Raw genomic sequence first — 16485 nt, forward strand, 5'->3', positions numbered from 1 at the left:
CCCAGTGAAAGTAATAACAAAAGATATATAAACACAAAGAAATATATATAAATAGAAAATAACAGAATGCAACGTAACAAGATTGCATTTATATGACATTGGAATTGCACAGATATGAAATGATCATGAACAGTTAAATGAGTTTAAATCCTGAGTTAGATATGAGGTGGATATGATTTATTTTGTATATTCATCTTTACTGTTAATGACGGATTCAATCCTGTGGGAATAGACAGTTTTACTCTAATACAACTCTATGGAGAGATGTGCTCTTTTGCATTAGCGCTGCCTTCCACACGCCAAAAGTTTTCTGTTGGATTCAAGTCCAACGATCAGTGTCATGTTAGTAAATTCCTCTCCTGTTTATCTTCTTGGTAATGGGAGTTGTCCTTTCATTCTGTTCTTGGATAAACAAGCTTGTATTCATAGTGCCAAATATAAATTTATAACCCCTTAACCTTTTTCTGTCACGCAGCCTCGGTATCAGCACACTCCCACCTGTTGTGTGTGTTCACACACGGAACTGAGCAGTCGCTGTGTTAGTCCTGGATAGGTCCACACCAAACATGCCGGACGCCATCTGATGCAAACTAATTTATTTTGGTTTACATCTGACCAAAGACAGGGCTGCCAATATCCATCAGGCTTTCTTTCATGTTCTTTGGCAAAGTGAAATCTCGCAGTTTTGTGGAGTTTGTGGAAAATGTTTTTCTTCTTAGACGCCATCTGTAAAGTTTGACTTCACACAATGCCGTACACATGGTCTGATCAGTCAGTGAAACATCAAAATCCACAGATAAATCTTGTGCCAAGTTACGCTTCAACGTATGTTTTCCAATTCAAGATGGAGCTAATTGTGCATTGTGTCATTGTTTGAGGCTGGCCACTGGATCTGTACTCATCTGTGCCTTTTGTATAGCTCCTAACCACTGCTGCAGCTGTGTTTCACCTTGTGTTTAGTCACCTATCACTGCTCTTGTGACCTGTCCCATCTCTATGAAGTGTAGCATCTTGCTTTCTCACAGTAGACATAACCCAGGCCAAAAATGAGGAAGCTGCTTCATAACGCAGGACTCGCACATATGCATTGGAGGCTTCAGTGGAAATGCTGCTCATTCACTTAAATGGGGTTGTCATGCGTTGACAAACTGCATTCTGGTTCCGTTGTGTGGCGTTGCTTTTGCTGCGTACAGCATGAGAACGTTAAATGTGGCAACAGAGGCACCAGCCAATCAAATCCTTTTTAGGAAAACACTCAAGTGCAGGCGATGGCCAATCACAGCATGTTCAAATGAAAGAGTTAACGCAGCACGTACATATGAGTCCCACACCATCAGGATACAGAACATTTCATTTAACCAAACATTTCCAACCAACAAACCACATCAGTGTTGATCAATAACTGGAGAACCTCCTCCACAGATTATATGGAAATAGAAATAATTGTCAGCTGCAACTATAAATGACATCAACTGTTCAAACGTATTTTTGAATTTAAACATGAGCTTTGGATAAAGAAAACATTTCCTCAACGATGACTGGAGTCAGACTTGGCGTTCAGTGCCTCTCTGTTTTCCAGTTTTTAAGCTTCTCAACTGACATCTTTCATATCATTCTGCTTCTGTCTCTTCTTCTGTATTCTTTGTTTATTCTCTTTGTCCATTGACCCAATCCAGTCCACACTCTCTTCATGTCTCCACCCAGTTGTTAGAAATTCTGAAGTGTGCCATTGTGTTGCGAGCACTCATTTCATCCGCTTTGACGGACCTCAGATCACTGCGCGGGCCAGGCTTTGGCAACAAAAAGACATCAGCAACATCATCTTCACACTGTAATTACGAGAATGGGGGAAATTTCATTTTGATTAGCGAAAGAGCTTTTATTCTCAAGCTCACATCCATAATTAATCATTAAATCATGGGAGAGTGAGTGAGAGGGATAGACGGGGAGTGGGGGGCAGTGAAAGGAGGACGGAGGGATGGACGGAGGGAGGGAAGTAGTGATGGAGAGAAAGGAAAAGGGCATGTAATTATCTGCAGAAGTTCGACATCCCCTGTAAATCCACGGAGCTGCCTGACGTCGCTAATTAAAGAAGCAATCAAAGGTCCACCTCCAGAGATTTTGAGAGAAAGAGAGGGAGGAGAAAACAGACCAGCGAGAGAGAGAGAGAAGGCCTAATGGGGAGAATGAGAGAGGGGGAATATGAGGAAGGAAGAGTGTTGTGATCTTTGTTATTGTTTCATATGTCAACCTCCCCTCTTGGATGATTGGATGAGGCTCACGCGTGCCTCCTCCCTCCTCCGTCTATTCCATCCCTTTGTTTTTCTTTACTTGCATCTGGCCATCACACTGTGATCATTTCTGACCTTCGTCTGAGGAGCGCAAATAGCTGCTGTGATTTACAGCATCAGGGAAATAAGCGGCACTCCAACCAAACGTAATACATTAGTCATATCTGGTTAGACATTTGTAAAGTTGAAATGATGCATCTTCTGATGCTTTTCTAGGACGCGTAATCGGTGATGTAAGCCGCAGTCGTCAGGTGTTTCAGGCCTTTCAGCATCAGCCGCCCTCTCACTGGCAGCCCTGCTGAGGTGGATCAGGCCGCACTTTGTGCAGCTGTAACAACCTCCCACGTGTTTGCTCGTTTTTTTATCCTTAGCCAACCAGATAAATTCTCAGCAACTGTGGAAGGGGACGCATTGATCTTCAGTTTTCATTAAATGTCCAACTCTGTGTTTTCTGTCTGTGCCTTTCCTCTATTGTGAACCAATTGGTTTCTCGTAAGTTATTTCTGCCATGAAATTAAAATGTATGTGTTCAGAAAAAGATAACTCTTTCTACTTTTTAAGCAGTGCGAATGCATCCACTATTTTTAAGTCCAGACTACATCAGATGATGCTTGTGTTGTTATTTTTTGCAAATTTGCAATCGTTACTATTTCTTATTAGTAGAATGAGTATTTTTGTTCCTGCTACCCTGATTGCCAGAGGAGAGAATAAGATGCTCAGGATGAAAGAATGAAACATGAAGGTGTATACAAGATGGTTTCCACTTTACCTTTCGTTTCTCTCTCATTTTTTTTTTCTGACTCTCTTGGGGCACAGACCTGGGGGACACGAGGTAGATAGAGTTAGTGCGGACCAGATTATACTCACACTGGGTCATCCTCTGTCAGCAGAAAAAGAGCTGAGAGCAGGACACCTACCAGTGTTTCCTCTGACCACTGCTACAACTGTGTCTGTGTCTGTGTGTGTGTGTGTGTGTGTGTGTGTGTGTGTGTGTGTGTGTGTGTGCGTGTGCGTGTGTGTGTCCTGTGAGAGAGAGAGAGAGAGAGAAAGAGAAAGAAAGAGATTATATTCACTCTTAATGACAACCAATTATAGTTTTCTTTTTTGTTTTAGCATCAAACATATTTTTGTTGCAATGATACAAGAGATAGTTTCCCTTATTAAACACACACACGGGATTACAGTATGTTAGCCTCTGCTGACATTAATATCTGTATTTTCTTGAAAACTACTAAAATAGCTGTTGGGTTAGTTATTTTAGTATCAAGCAACAAGATATTTGATATTCCTCTGTATTATTATTTTTTTCCTTCCCTTGATAAACTTCCTGTTTTAATTGCAAACATTGTCTGGCAGCCATGTCTCAAAATCTAGATTTATAAATTTCTCCTTGGCTTGCAAAGAACGGACGTGTAGAAAAACATGTTATCAACTGTGTTTAAGACTTGAAGCTTTCCCGCCAGACCCAAACTCTTCTCCCAGTCGTGGGTGGCTCTAAATAAAGAAAGTAAAGAGACTAAAACACTTCACTGCCAAAAACATAAAATGAATAACTTTGGGTGTAGCAGAAGATTTCTGCAAAAACAGGCTTTGCGACTGTATTATTGACTACAGAGAGCTTCATATGTGTGATGATGTTATCTTAAAGATAGTCACTCCTTTCTTCAACTTGTTGTTTAAGTCACTGGTGGATTAATATTGGCCTTCAGAGCCACTGTATCAGTGTAGCAGGCCCTCTGTCAGTCTGTGGCCTCATTCTCTTCTGTTTATTCGTCCTTGGGGTGTGTTCAGTGTGTCTTCATCTCTCTCGCTCTGTCCTGTCCACCCGGTGTCAATCTGGCTGCTGTATAATTGGTTGTTTTTTGGTCGGCTGGCCTGTCCTCCCTGGCGTTGATTCATGGCGTTTGTAAAGGTGACAGTAGCGGCTGTCCGTACCAGACAAAGTAGAGCCATCACCAGGCAGACCTCAGCTGACCTGCTAGTTTGTGCGCACACACTGGCACGCACGCGGACACACACACACATACACGCGGAGGAAACACATGCAGCTGTGCCTGAGGCCTCACCGGGGAGGAGAGGAGGCAGATAAGGTCATCGTGTCCACGGCTCGACCGACTCCTCAAATAGACACATACAGATGGATGATTGTCTTTTTGTTGTAATGGATTGAAATCAAAAATATAATCCTGTTGAATCTAATTACTGTTTACAGTCACATACACTTCACATACCTATACTGTATACTCTTGGTCTTTATGTCACATGTAAAGGAATGAGCCTGTGTGCAAAACTCTCTGTATATAGACATGTTGAATATTATATGCACACACCCTGAAGTAATATGTAAAGAAAGTCACATACACATACAAGTACAAATTGTAAAAAACAAAAACCGTATACGTGTATAAAGGTATGATAAGCACTTTCTTAAAAGGAATTTAAGTTAACGATCCATGAAATCATTGAAGCAACATTAAAAGTAGAAAAGTAAAGAAAAACAACCAAAATATTGTCACATAAAATGAAATGTAGCCAAATAAAAATGCTCATTCATGTATATACACAGATATATTTATTGTAAACACCTAAAGACGTGTAGGCGCACACAATCACACACCATGCTCTCATATGCAGGCCATTCCCAGTGACCTGGATACACCCTGAACTGACACTTTATCTACTTAGCAGTGTCACCTTCAAAAGCCTGCACCACTGACACACACCCACACACACACACACATCATCTCATGTGTAAACCCACACACACACACACACACACACACACAAATAACAGCCATATGTGTGTCAGGTTTAGGGGTCTCCATCAAGCTCTTTTTAAGGCGCTGGCTTCGTATCTATAATTGAAGGTAATCGGCTGGTAAAAGGATTGTAAAGGGTTTCCTGCTGTAGTTCAGAATTGATATGAGGCTGTGGCTGTTTCATGGTCCTGACACTGACCTTGTATGAGCATGGTTTTTATCCTTTCTTCTGTTATGGTTTGATACAGTATAATTGACTTTGCTTCCTGTTGTTTCTATCCACACTGATTTCTTTGTCTTTTAGAGCGTGTGTGCGTTTTTTCGTGCGACTATGCTTATTAGAACAAATGAGGGTTTGTAGTGGTGTATATTTAGATTAATACCGGGGTTGAATTCAGGTTCAGGGATTAGAGAATGAATGCAATCGGGGCAAGGTCCCCACAAGTGTAATAAGACGTCTGGGTGTGCGAGCTGGCCTGATTACATGTGCATGTGCAAGTGAGCTTACATTCACAGCGAGCTGACCTGTGTTACAGCAAGTGTAATTGATTGTGTGTGTGCTGGTGTCTCGGTGTTAAGGTTAATTTCTCTAACTGCTGGTAAGTGCTGTCGGACCGCTCCCCTGGCGGCCTCTCCGAGCTGAAGTAATGCCACTTAGAGGCCCCGGGCCCCTGCCACCGGCCAGTCCATTGATTCCCTGATCAATAATTGCATCTGTACCGTACACTGAGCAGGGAGACTCCCGCTCTGACCCGACACTAACACAAACACACCAGCTGGGCCGAGGCACAGTCACACCACACGAATGGTCATCAAACTACAGTCCAGGGAACACCTAAGGGTTCATTAATTAGGATCTCTCCCATTCGGAGAATAGATTCACTCTCATCACTGCTATGCTCCCATAAAGTCCAGTCATACAGACGCAGGCATTATAACAGTCTCTACTACTGAGGCATCTTTGCCATGTGCATCAAGAAGAACCAGGTAGATTTTAGGACCACACAGTTTTGTTATTGTATGAGGAATAGTTGAGGCCAATTCTCCCCCCCCCAAAAAAAAAAAATATATATATATACAGTATATATAATCGTATCACAATCTCTTTAACGTACAATCACAAGCCGTGATCTGAATTGTGATTGTTCGTCATCATTTTAAAATGCACTGTTGACTCAGCTAATGAACTCATCTATTCCCACCACTGAAACACAGTATTGCATTAAAGACATTGGCAGATCATACCACGCATGTCCCACGTTGCTCCAGGGTTCCCTCGGCTCCTTAAAAAGTCTTAAATTAAAATCAACAAAGTGATCTCTTAAATTAACCATACATTTGCTGTTTCATTTCATTCTCATTTATAACACAACTCTCTGGTCCTTTCACACTTTGTCTCTTCTTTCCCTACACATGCTAACTACTAATATAATAATAAAACATCCCCCTGTCGAATGTTCAAATCTGTGCATAAAATTACAATGTAGTAAGTTCATATAAAAAGCTACATTTCCTCTACACATACTTTGCCCTCTGTACAAGTTTATATTAGTCACTGTTTCAGTTCTACAGTCAGACTTTCGAAAAGACATTCCTATCATCTGGAAATCAAAATGACATCACCGCCCGTCTCTGCATCCTTTTCCTCCTCCTGTTGTTTTATTCCTCTCAGGGAGCCTCCATCTTGTTTTAGATCACAGGCAATAAAGCAGCCTGCCCCCCTCCCTCTCTCTCTCTAGCTATCTATCTCTCTCGTCGTCTCTCGCACTTCCTGTTAAAAGAATCAGTCAGTCAGAACACTGAAAACACATATTAAACAGGCATCAGCCTCTCGCCGGGGCCAAATCACGCTGTTCAAATGTTGTTCTTCCACCGGGAGCGCAGGACAACTGAAGAGATGGGATCTGCAACATTAACTTGATTCACGGCTGAGGCGACTGAGTGACACTCCATAAACCTCAGCGGGCCGTCGCTGGGCCCCTCCGACAGCACCCCATGGCTAATGTGACACACAGTGGCAACGCACAGCCTTACCACCCCCGCAAGACACACATAAACATACATACACACATGTGCACATAAGTAAGCACAATCAGGGAATCACATATACATACAAATATATAGAGAGCAGCACATATTGTATTGACACACACTAGTGAAGCCTGACCATGACATTCCACCCACATATTGAAACATACATACAACATAAATCCAAAGACGCATTAGCACATGTTTGGTACAAACTGGTAAAACTGATCTTTACCAAGCTGAACATACACACAGTCTGGAGTTCACACACTAATATGCATGTAATCTCCCAACACACACACACACACACGTTTCTCTATAGTTGTGAGGACACTCATTGACCCCTAACACTTACCCTAACCTAAACCTAATTCTAACCCTAAACAGCCCATTGAATTTGTGAGGACTAGACAAAATGTCCCCACAATGATGGCATTGAACCAAAACTGGCCCTCATAACTAGAGATAGACATGCGCACACACACATAAACAGGTTTTATGGTAATTCAGCAGAGACTGCACAGCCATTGCAGAAGACCTCTCAGCTCGCAGCATTTTGGCGTAGGCAGTTAGCATGGGCCCTGTAGCTCTGTGTAAACAGGTAACCTCCGCTGCTCAAAATGTCAACTTCCTCTGGTTGTCTTCATTCCTGCAGCCTCTCTCCACACACTGACTACTGTGCCTGTCACTTGAGATACAGATGGAAGAGTCTGAACTTAGATTCACTACACCAACTTGTTGCATTTAACCTGCGGCTTCACAGTGATGTTTGTGTTAGTTTGCCTTCTAACATTTGCACATCGTTATATCATACTACACAGAATGCGATACACAGTAGAAATATAGAAGTGTGTGTGTGTGTGTCTACCTTTTTTTTCCTGTCTTCTCCTCAGATAACAAATGAAACCGAAAAAATGCAACCGATACATCCTACCCCCTCCCATCAGCCCTCTCGTAAAAGCCATGCCCCCAAAACACATGAACTTGCACTGACTGATAACTGCCGTCTTTTCCTCCACTCACTTGCTTCTTCTTCTGGCTATCGTCAGACAGTAAGACAGTGCCAGTGGATGCATACATAACCAGAATAGTCCAAATATAATCTATCATTTGATGTATTATTATTTACTTTTATCAATTTCATTTAATCTTTATTAAGTTAGGCTTGACACATTTTTAACTTTGCTTGTAGCCATTAAGAATAAATTGTTTCTTAACGCCAGCATCTGGAAATTGCTGGTGTTATTCCTGTAATTCCTGGACCAGGTCTAAACAGTTTACTCTGTTGTTGGACATACTGTAAACAGATGAAGTGTTCCCTGTTTCCTCCAGTGCTTCATGTACGAACATAACATTTTTTAATAGTCCATTTTGAGAGTGTATCTGTGCAGGATTGAGAGACTTACTGTCACGGGGGCCGGTGAGCACTGCTTATTGTGAGAGTGAGAGTTAAAGTGAACACATCCCTGTGTTGGTTTGAGAGCAGGGCACAGTCGGGTCAGAGACTGTTTGCAGCACAGCTCTGACTTTCTGATCACAATGTCAACCTTGTGAAAGCAGGACATTAAATGTCAGAGGGAGATAGGAATATCAATGATTGATGAGTTTGTTCCTGTATGTACTGTGAGATCTGTGTGATCTTGTTTCTTCCCTTGAGGGTAAACCTTGCACTTCCCAAAATGTCAACTTTTCTGGAAAAAAGAAGCAGTTTTATTTCCTGAAAAGGTGAGGCTTGAGAGAGTTGTTAGAATTCTGAAAGGTTTCATGTGTTGAAAGCGTTTTACAATCTTCACACTTTGAAGTACACACATAAAACCTAAAACATAATGTCATTAATGTCCACAGGCTCTTGCAGTGACAATAAAACATGTGTTTTCAGCTTTTTGTACAGTAAGTTCATGTGTGCCGAGTAGCCCAGGTGTGAAAAGAGTCCCCTCTTCACCGTCTCAAATTCCCATTTTTCTGCATAGATTAGCCTACAAGTGTCTGAGCCAGGCGCTGTTTAAACAATGGCATTTCTAACACTGTTCCCATCACCTTGGAAACGCCATGGCAACCTGTGATCTGAGAGGGCACAGTGTGGCTCAATTAGCACCAGTCGTATCTCACCACACTATTCCGCCAGCCTAATATCTCCATATTCTGTCTCCTGTCATGCATTAGTGACAAAAAAAATTGTGCAGTGTTATCTCAACTTTTACATCAACTTAGTTTTCTGTATGGCTTTTGTTTCCACATGGCGACTGAGCAGTATTAGCATAACAGTGTGGACATGGCAAGTTCAACAGTGGTGGTTACTGAGGACTAAGACATGAACACACAGCTTTGTGGGCTACTATGTGTGTAATAACAGCCTGTTATAGCAGCTCTCTGGGTCCTGGTTTTCTTTCCGTCAAACAATTTGTCTTTGATTTTTACAATAATATATGTTCATGTGGCAGATGCTTTTATAAAGGGACTTAAAACTGAGTTTAGAGGTTGTTCTATCTCATTTTAGCTCCTGTTGTCTTTCGATGTTGTCTTGTAAACCACACTATGGATACAGGAAGCTGTCAGATGCTATGAGCTCCTCATGTCTCTGCTTAGTTTTGGAAAGATTTTATTTCATAGCAGTTTAAGAACTAAAAAAGTTTCTATCAAATATCAAAAATGTGAAATCTCATGTGAAATGTGTTTCCATGTTTCCTACAGGTATTGTGTCCAAGTCTTTCGAGTGTCGTCTGAAGGGCCAGGGGGCCACATTTGTGGAGGCAGAGGACATGGGCTCTCCTGTGCACAGAAAGGACTCATCAGAGGCGTCCCCACACGAGGAGCAAGTCCAGCAGGTCATCATCATCCAGGGTTACGGCGGCGGGGAGGTGGCCATCGACCAGGCCTTGGAGGAGTCGGCTGCTGCCACCCTGCAGACGCTGGCCATGGCTGGCCAGGTGGCCGAGGTGCTGCACATCACTGAGGACGGACAGGTTATCGCCTCGGGGAGAGAAGTGGCATCTGGCGGGGCACACCTGGCGGGAGACAGCACCCAGTTTGTGGTGCTGGAGTCGGGCGAGGCCAGGGAGGAGTTGCAGGCCGTTGCCAGAGGAGCGGTGGCGGTTACAGCTGCGGGAAAAAGCCACATTGTTTCCGAGTCGTCCACAGCCCTGGATGCTCTGCTCAACGCCGTTAACGAGATGGGCCACCAGGAGGAGGCGCAAGGAGAGGAAACCGTCATTCACGAGGTCTTGACCCCTGAGATAGCTGAGGCAGTGCAGAGCGAAGTGCAGGTGAAACAGGAGCAGGATGAGGTTCAGGTTATCGAGGAGAGCAGCCAGGTGGAGATGCAGGAGGAAATGCAGGAGGTGCTGCAGCTGGCGGCGTCACAGATGATGAAGGAAGGTCTGACCCAAGTCATCGTCAATGACGAGGGCACTCACTACATTGTGACGGAGCTTGACAATTGCACCTTGCAGGTGGAGGGAGCCGTGTATGGAGAGGCTGGGGCAGTTGAGGGGGAGGTGCAGCAGGCTGAGCAGCAGGCTGCAGAAGAGATGGTGGTGTATTTGGACGGAGCGCCTCATAATTTAGTCCTGGAAGGATAGAAGAGAGAAATGAAGTCATGAAGGTAAAGATTAGTTATTTCACTTCAGTTTCCTGTTTAATCCTGATGAAGCCTGCGTTAGGCCCAATTGTTTGTCTGGGAATCAGTCTCTTCACATCACTTCTCTTTTCTGTTTTTTTTACTATCTTGTATTGGGCTATGCTAAACTCAGGTTAAACCTCCTTGAAGTCTGTGAAGGAAAGAATCATTGGTGCTAAGTGTCTGTATTAACAACTTTATTAATACCCTGCAGTCAAATGAATATATTTCTTCCTCCAATATTCTGGCTCACTATAAATGAAAATGCATCTTTGGTTCTGTAGAGAGTAAAGAGTCCACTTCGTGATGCATTTGTGTTTCATCATCTCAAATTTGATTTTGTTGTGATAGAGTTTTGCTCATATGTCCGTTGACTGTTCTGCTGATTTATCAGTCTTGTTTTATTTCCATTCTTTGTGGCGATTAGTGTAATGTCAGTTACAAACCAATAATTGGATGGATTTTGAAGAATTCTCCAAACAGATCTAGATGCTTTGTGTGATAAAATAGAACCAATAATTATCCATTTCAGTTTTTTGTTGACACATTATCTTTTGGAAAACCTCTAAAAACAATAATGTAGTTTGTCACAATAAAGATTGCACCTAATTTTTAACAACTGTGTATTTGCTGTTACGTTAATACCACGATTACATGTACAGAACAGCGCCGTCATACAAGCAACATGCACATACATGCTTCAACTGATGGCTCCCATCATGCCTTCTGATCACCAACACGATCATTATCATCAACATTATCATTATCGTCGTCATGATCACCATCATCCTAATCGTCATCCTCTCTTCTCTCCCCATCAGGCCCATTCTGCTCATTGTGTACAACACACTCATCCTTTTTCCCCCCAGCAGTATTCAGCACTAGAGGGAGAATCAATATTCATTTAGGCCCCTGCACAGGCCTGGTTTCTGATGGAGTGAGTGGGAGAGCAGTATGACGGCTGCAAACACAATGGCCAACCGCTGAAAGTAGAGAGAGAAAGCACTCATACACACTGAGGGCATCAAAAGATCATCCCTTTAACACACACACACACGCAGCATACGCCGAGTGAGAAGGTGGGCTGAGAGAGAAAGTAGTGGAGGAGTGGGCAGGGAAAAATGAGAGGATTACAGATGGGTGTTGAGAGAGGTGAGGCCAGAGAGAAGTGAAAGAGCAGTGAAATCCACAACCACACAGGGAGAAGGGAGTCTGTAATTTCACATAACACCTGTCTGCCTTTGAGCCTGTCTTTGTCTCCTGCTCCCTGCCTCATGTTGCATTTATAAACTCACACAGTCTATTCAGCAAAGATAGGTGCATTTAACAGAGGTCGTGTTTTCTGTGTGAGCATCCATACGTGCCTGAGAGCGACAGCCAAAGTTTTGTAAACACCCACTGAGTGTTAAAACGATTTCAATAAATGAAATAACATTTAAATGCCTCATGTTTGTAGAATTGACAGCCAAAGAAATTGAAATTGATAGATATCATACATTATTCCAGATTCAGATCAGAACAAAGATATTGTATGTGGGATGATGGGATGGTTTAAAAAAGAACAATAATAATAATATACACATATAATAATATATATAATTCATTTGATAATACATTGCTTTGCATTGGCAGAAAAAACTGTTTATTAAGTTAGTGTTCTCCATCCTTTTTTGGCTTGAGACCTTCAGAACTGACAGACGACTTGTGGGTAAAAATCCCAGGAGACGCAGTTTCAGAAATACTACGATCCTGCCACAGTCAGTCACCAGCACTTTGTCCTTGTTCTTGTGTTTGACGGCAACACAACTTGTAGCTCCTGACCTGTATGTGTGATTTTTATGCATTGCTCTGCTGCCACATGATTGGCTGATTTTACAATGCATGGATAACCAGCCATACAGAGTGTATGTTTCTGTATGTGGCCTGAATGCTGTTAACAAAGTGAGTTCTCCGAGACAAACATGTTTCATGCCCTCCCCTCACATCCCCGGTTCACTGTGTGGCATTGCTTTCTAGTTCTGAATGGGAATGTCTGTCTGTGCCCCAGCTTGTGAATTATTCTACATGTCTAGCTGAGTGATTGTGTACTGCATTGTGTGCATCCCCACCCTCCCCGTGCATCTCCCTAATCAGGGCTGGATGGCTCATTATTAACTGCAGCAGGCCACTCGTATGACATGGAAGAGGGAGAAATTAGCAGCTGTCACCCAGTGATGAGTTCATTTCCTGACAGCCCTCTGCTCTGAAGAGTCCTGCGTCAGACAACCAGACAGCTGATGGAAACCTGCCGCCTGAGCTTAATTGGAGAGCCAGAAAAGGGCAGGGGGGAGGGAGGGGGAAGGCGTGGATGGAGAGATGAGGGTAAAGACGTAGGAGCAAAGGTAGTAGTGTTGCATAAAAGAAGGAAGACATGTTTAAAATATCACTTTTAAAGAGTATTTGACTTCCTCACTGACTCTGGGCCAGTGTTTTGGTTTTGTCACATTCTTTTCCTGTACAGATGGATGCAGTGCAAGAAGGCAGTAGTACTTAATTGAAGAACATTGATGTACATTGAGGTACTTCTTACCTTGTTGCAAAATACAAATTATATCATCTTATGAATTAGGAGAGGGGAGCGTGGGGACTCATGTGCCAGTTTGGTGACATGCTCAAATAAATATTTGCTCACATACACACTCTCATACACAGAAACACTAACTTGCACCCTCTCCCAGGGGCAACTCTCATTACTCTCCCGGGGACAACAGAGAGGGACAGGAGTGTAGATGGGGGTCTCTTTCTCTCTCTCTGTTTCCCTGAGTATGATAAATATGGCAATTCTGTTTAGTCGCCATCTATAGAAAACATATCAGCCTGGGGATCATTTCCTTAATGTCTCCGCTATTAGTTTTGGCTTCCCTTTGGCAGTATTAGCATGCCGGCTGATACGCTCTGCTTGTGTGTGTGCGCGTGTCCTCGGGGCTTCAGGTACAATTCTATTAAACCCGACTTGTTTGTTTATTTCCTGTCTGTCTCCCTCTACATGTGCCCCCGCTCGCCAGAACCTCAGATCTCAGTGTGTACATACATCCGTGCTTACATCGATAGGCCACGTACAGTTGCATGTACCGTCGGTATCCAATGTTTGTGTTTGTCATCGTAGTTGCCGTAAATCGATAGTGGTTTGAGGCCGCAGTGGCGCGCGGGTGAAGCCACGGTTCAGTTACGGTTCATCTCTTCCATGGGAGTTATTATGGGAAAAGGGAAAGGGGGGTGGGGGTGTATGTGGGGAGCCCTGCATGACTCTTCTCCCCTTCTCTTACTTTGCCTATGTGGCTCTGCATTTGTGTCTTTGATCATGTTAATCCCTGCACAGCGCCCACCCCCCAGTCTCCCTGCCATAGTGTCCCTGCCACACACACCTCAGTGCCTGACAAAAATTGACAGCCCTCTCCATCCCAGAGCAGCTTACCCTTACATAAAAGAATGAAATAAAAACACCAGGCAGACAGTCCCATTGATAGTCCGCAGCACTGCATTAAGGGGAAGCAGTGATTGAAAAGGGATCTGATTAGCCTCACCGTGATGAGATAGCAATGATTCAACCTTGAACTAGAAACAACTATAAGTGCTTTTTAATTAGGCACACAACACTGAGGAATATCACTTCAAAGCATAAAAAGAGACTGCGTGAAAGACAAAGTATCTCCGGCAGACGGGAAAGTAAATGATGGGGCAAAGAGTGGATCAGTGGGAGGTCTATTCCCTCTGCCCTTACAGAAGCATCACTTTTTCAACAACATGCACATCATGGATGAGAAACTTGAAATTGAATTGAGCTGAAATGCTCTCAAAACAGTTCCAGTTTGGCGTCTCCTCCATTTAGGTTTACAATATTTAAAATTATATACACCTCTTGGGGGTAAGTAAATGTCACGTCTTAAATCCACTCCTTTTGAATTAAACAATTTGACATCCTCTATTTTATATCGCTGGCCTTCACAGTGTTGGATTCACGTGAAGAGACTCTGAGAAGTCGGCACGCTACCCTGCGCCAGCACGCCACTCTGTTTAAATAGCAGATCTTCACTGTCAGCCTGAGATAACACCTTTCCACATAGCTGCTGAAGCCATCTGCTTCATGTCAGCACTGCCATATAGGGGTTAAATCTGTTGGTATATTCATTTTATCAAAACAAACAGCATGACAGATAGAGAGAGAGAGAAAAAAATGTAAGATTGAAAATATTTCATGATAAGGTGAAACTTTAATGCTCCATTAGGCAAAAAATTGGGTCAATCCAGTGGGAAACACTTACAGAATAGAGCAAAGAGAAAATAACAAGTAATGCTAACATGGCAAATACTTGGAAATAATACACCTCAGGCAAATAGACACATTTCTAGTTGAGTAAAACTGCAACGTAAGTTTGGCTAGATGAATACTTAACTTACTGGTTAAAAATGATGGGTTCACTTTGTCCCCCCCATTCCATTTTACCTGCCGTGAATATGAATACTGATCATAACATTGACAGTATTAAACCTACTCCTTAAAGCTGTTCGCATTCATTTGTCCAGTGAGAGGGAAAAAATTGGCAAAGAGGCTTCAGCCATGCTGTGTATTCACTTGGTGTGTGGCCAAAAGCAGGGGACAGGAAATAGTGTAGGTAGGTTAGTAAGCGTAGGAGCAGGCAGGTTAACAGCAGCAGTCCACAGAGCTCCAGGCTGTAGACTCACTATGCCTATTAACCTCAGACTAAAGATGGATGGCATGATTGCTCCCCAAAAATTAAGCAAAAGCATCCTGGACAAAAGTGGGGTTTATTACCTACACTGTGACTGGCTACAGTGTGGGTCACAAACCCCGCCTTCTCAATCAAATTAATTAAAATACATTTCATTGTCAAAGATGATTTCTGTCTGTCATGTTTCTAATAAGTCTGGTATTAATAAGTAATGCTCTAAAAATGGGGTGAACGTCTGAGACTGACTCACGATGAATCCAGCTCGCTCCATCCCCTCATCGCTATTGCACAGACTCCAAATGTTAAGATGGTGGGAGGAGACGCGTTGCCCGTCTTTATAAACAGTCCATGGTCCCTATCCTCACTAAGGCCGAAGAGCCAGACATCCTACCCACAGCTTGTGTCATGTCTCCTGCAGGTATAAAACAAGAATCCCCTGCTGAATGTTAGCATGCTGAAATGCTAACGTTCAGCAGGTTTAGCATTGTCACCATCTTACTTAAGATTAAAAAATATGTTAAGCAGATAACTTCAAATTCAATGTTTCACAATGTTATAATTTTGAATCCTGCAGCGTGCACCAAGACGTTTACTCCAAACCACTAATGTCAACTTGGGAGCTAGAAAAAAATTCAGGCATCACCTTCCTTTACCACAATGTACCGATACAACTTTTAATAATCAATTAAAGTGTTGTTAAGACATTTCTGTCTGGACTAATGCAACTTACTGATCGACTAAAAAACTTAAAGTTGTGCAGCTATGGCTTAAAACAATGGGAAACATTCAATTCATTTATTTACTCTCACTATTGTTTTTTTTTTATTCCAAACAACATGGTTGACATCTGCTCCCTGGAAAGAACAACGCCAGCCTCACCACTATTAATCAATTCCATCCTTTTCTTTTTTTATTCTTCCCTTTTTCTCTTTTTTTTTTTTTTACAATCACAAAGCTGATTCAAATGTTATTTTGCACCATTTCAAAAGGTTGTTGAAAATGTGTTTGTCCGTTGAATGGCAACAAATGTGTTTCGTATCAATTTCTAATTCAACACAGCG

General features: G+C 42.7%; 1 protein-coding gene across 1 annotated transcript in view; it reads left to right on the plus strand.

The window, feature by feature from the left end:
- znf407 (zinc finger protein 407) overlaps positions 1 to 11310 on the plus strand; it is a 147183-nt gene extending 135873 nt beyond the window's left edge. Inside the window, exon 10 of the mRNA XM_069537466.1 lies at positions 9770 to 11310. Within this exon, the coding sequence (XP_069393567.1) occupies positions 9770 to 10656 (887 nt within the window). The 3' untranslated portion in view covers positions 10657 to 11310. The remainder of the gene's footprint in view (positions 1 to 9769) is intronic.
- The last annotated feature ends 5175 nt before the right edge of the window (positions 11311 to 16485 follow it).

This window comes from Paralichthys olivaceus, chromosome 13, assembly GCF_024713975.1.
Source record: "Paralichthys olivaceus isolate ysfri-2021 chromosome 13, ASM2471397v2, whole genome shotgun sequence".
Lineage (NCBI taxonomy): Eukaryota > Metazoa > Chordata > Actinopteri > Pleuronectiformes > Paralichthyidae > Paralichthys > Paralichthys olivaceus.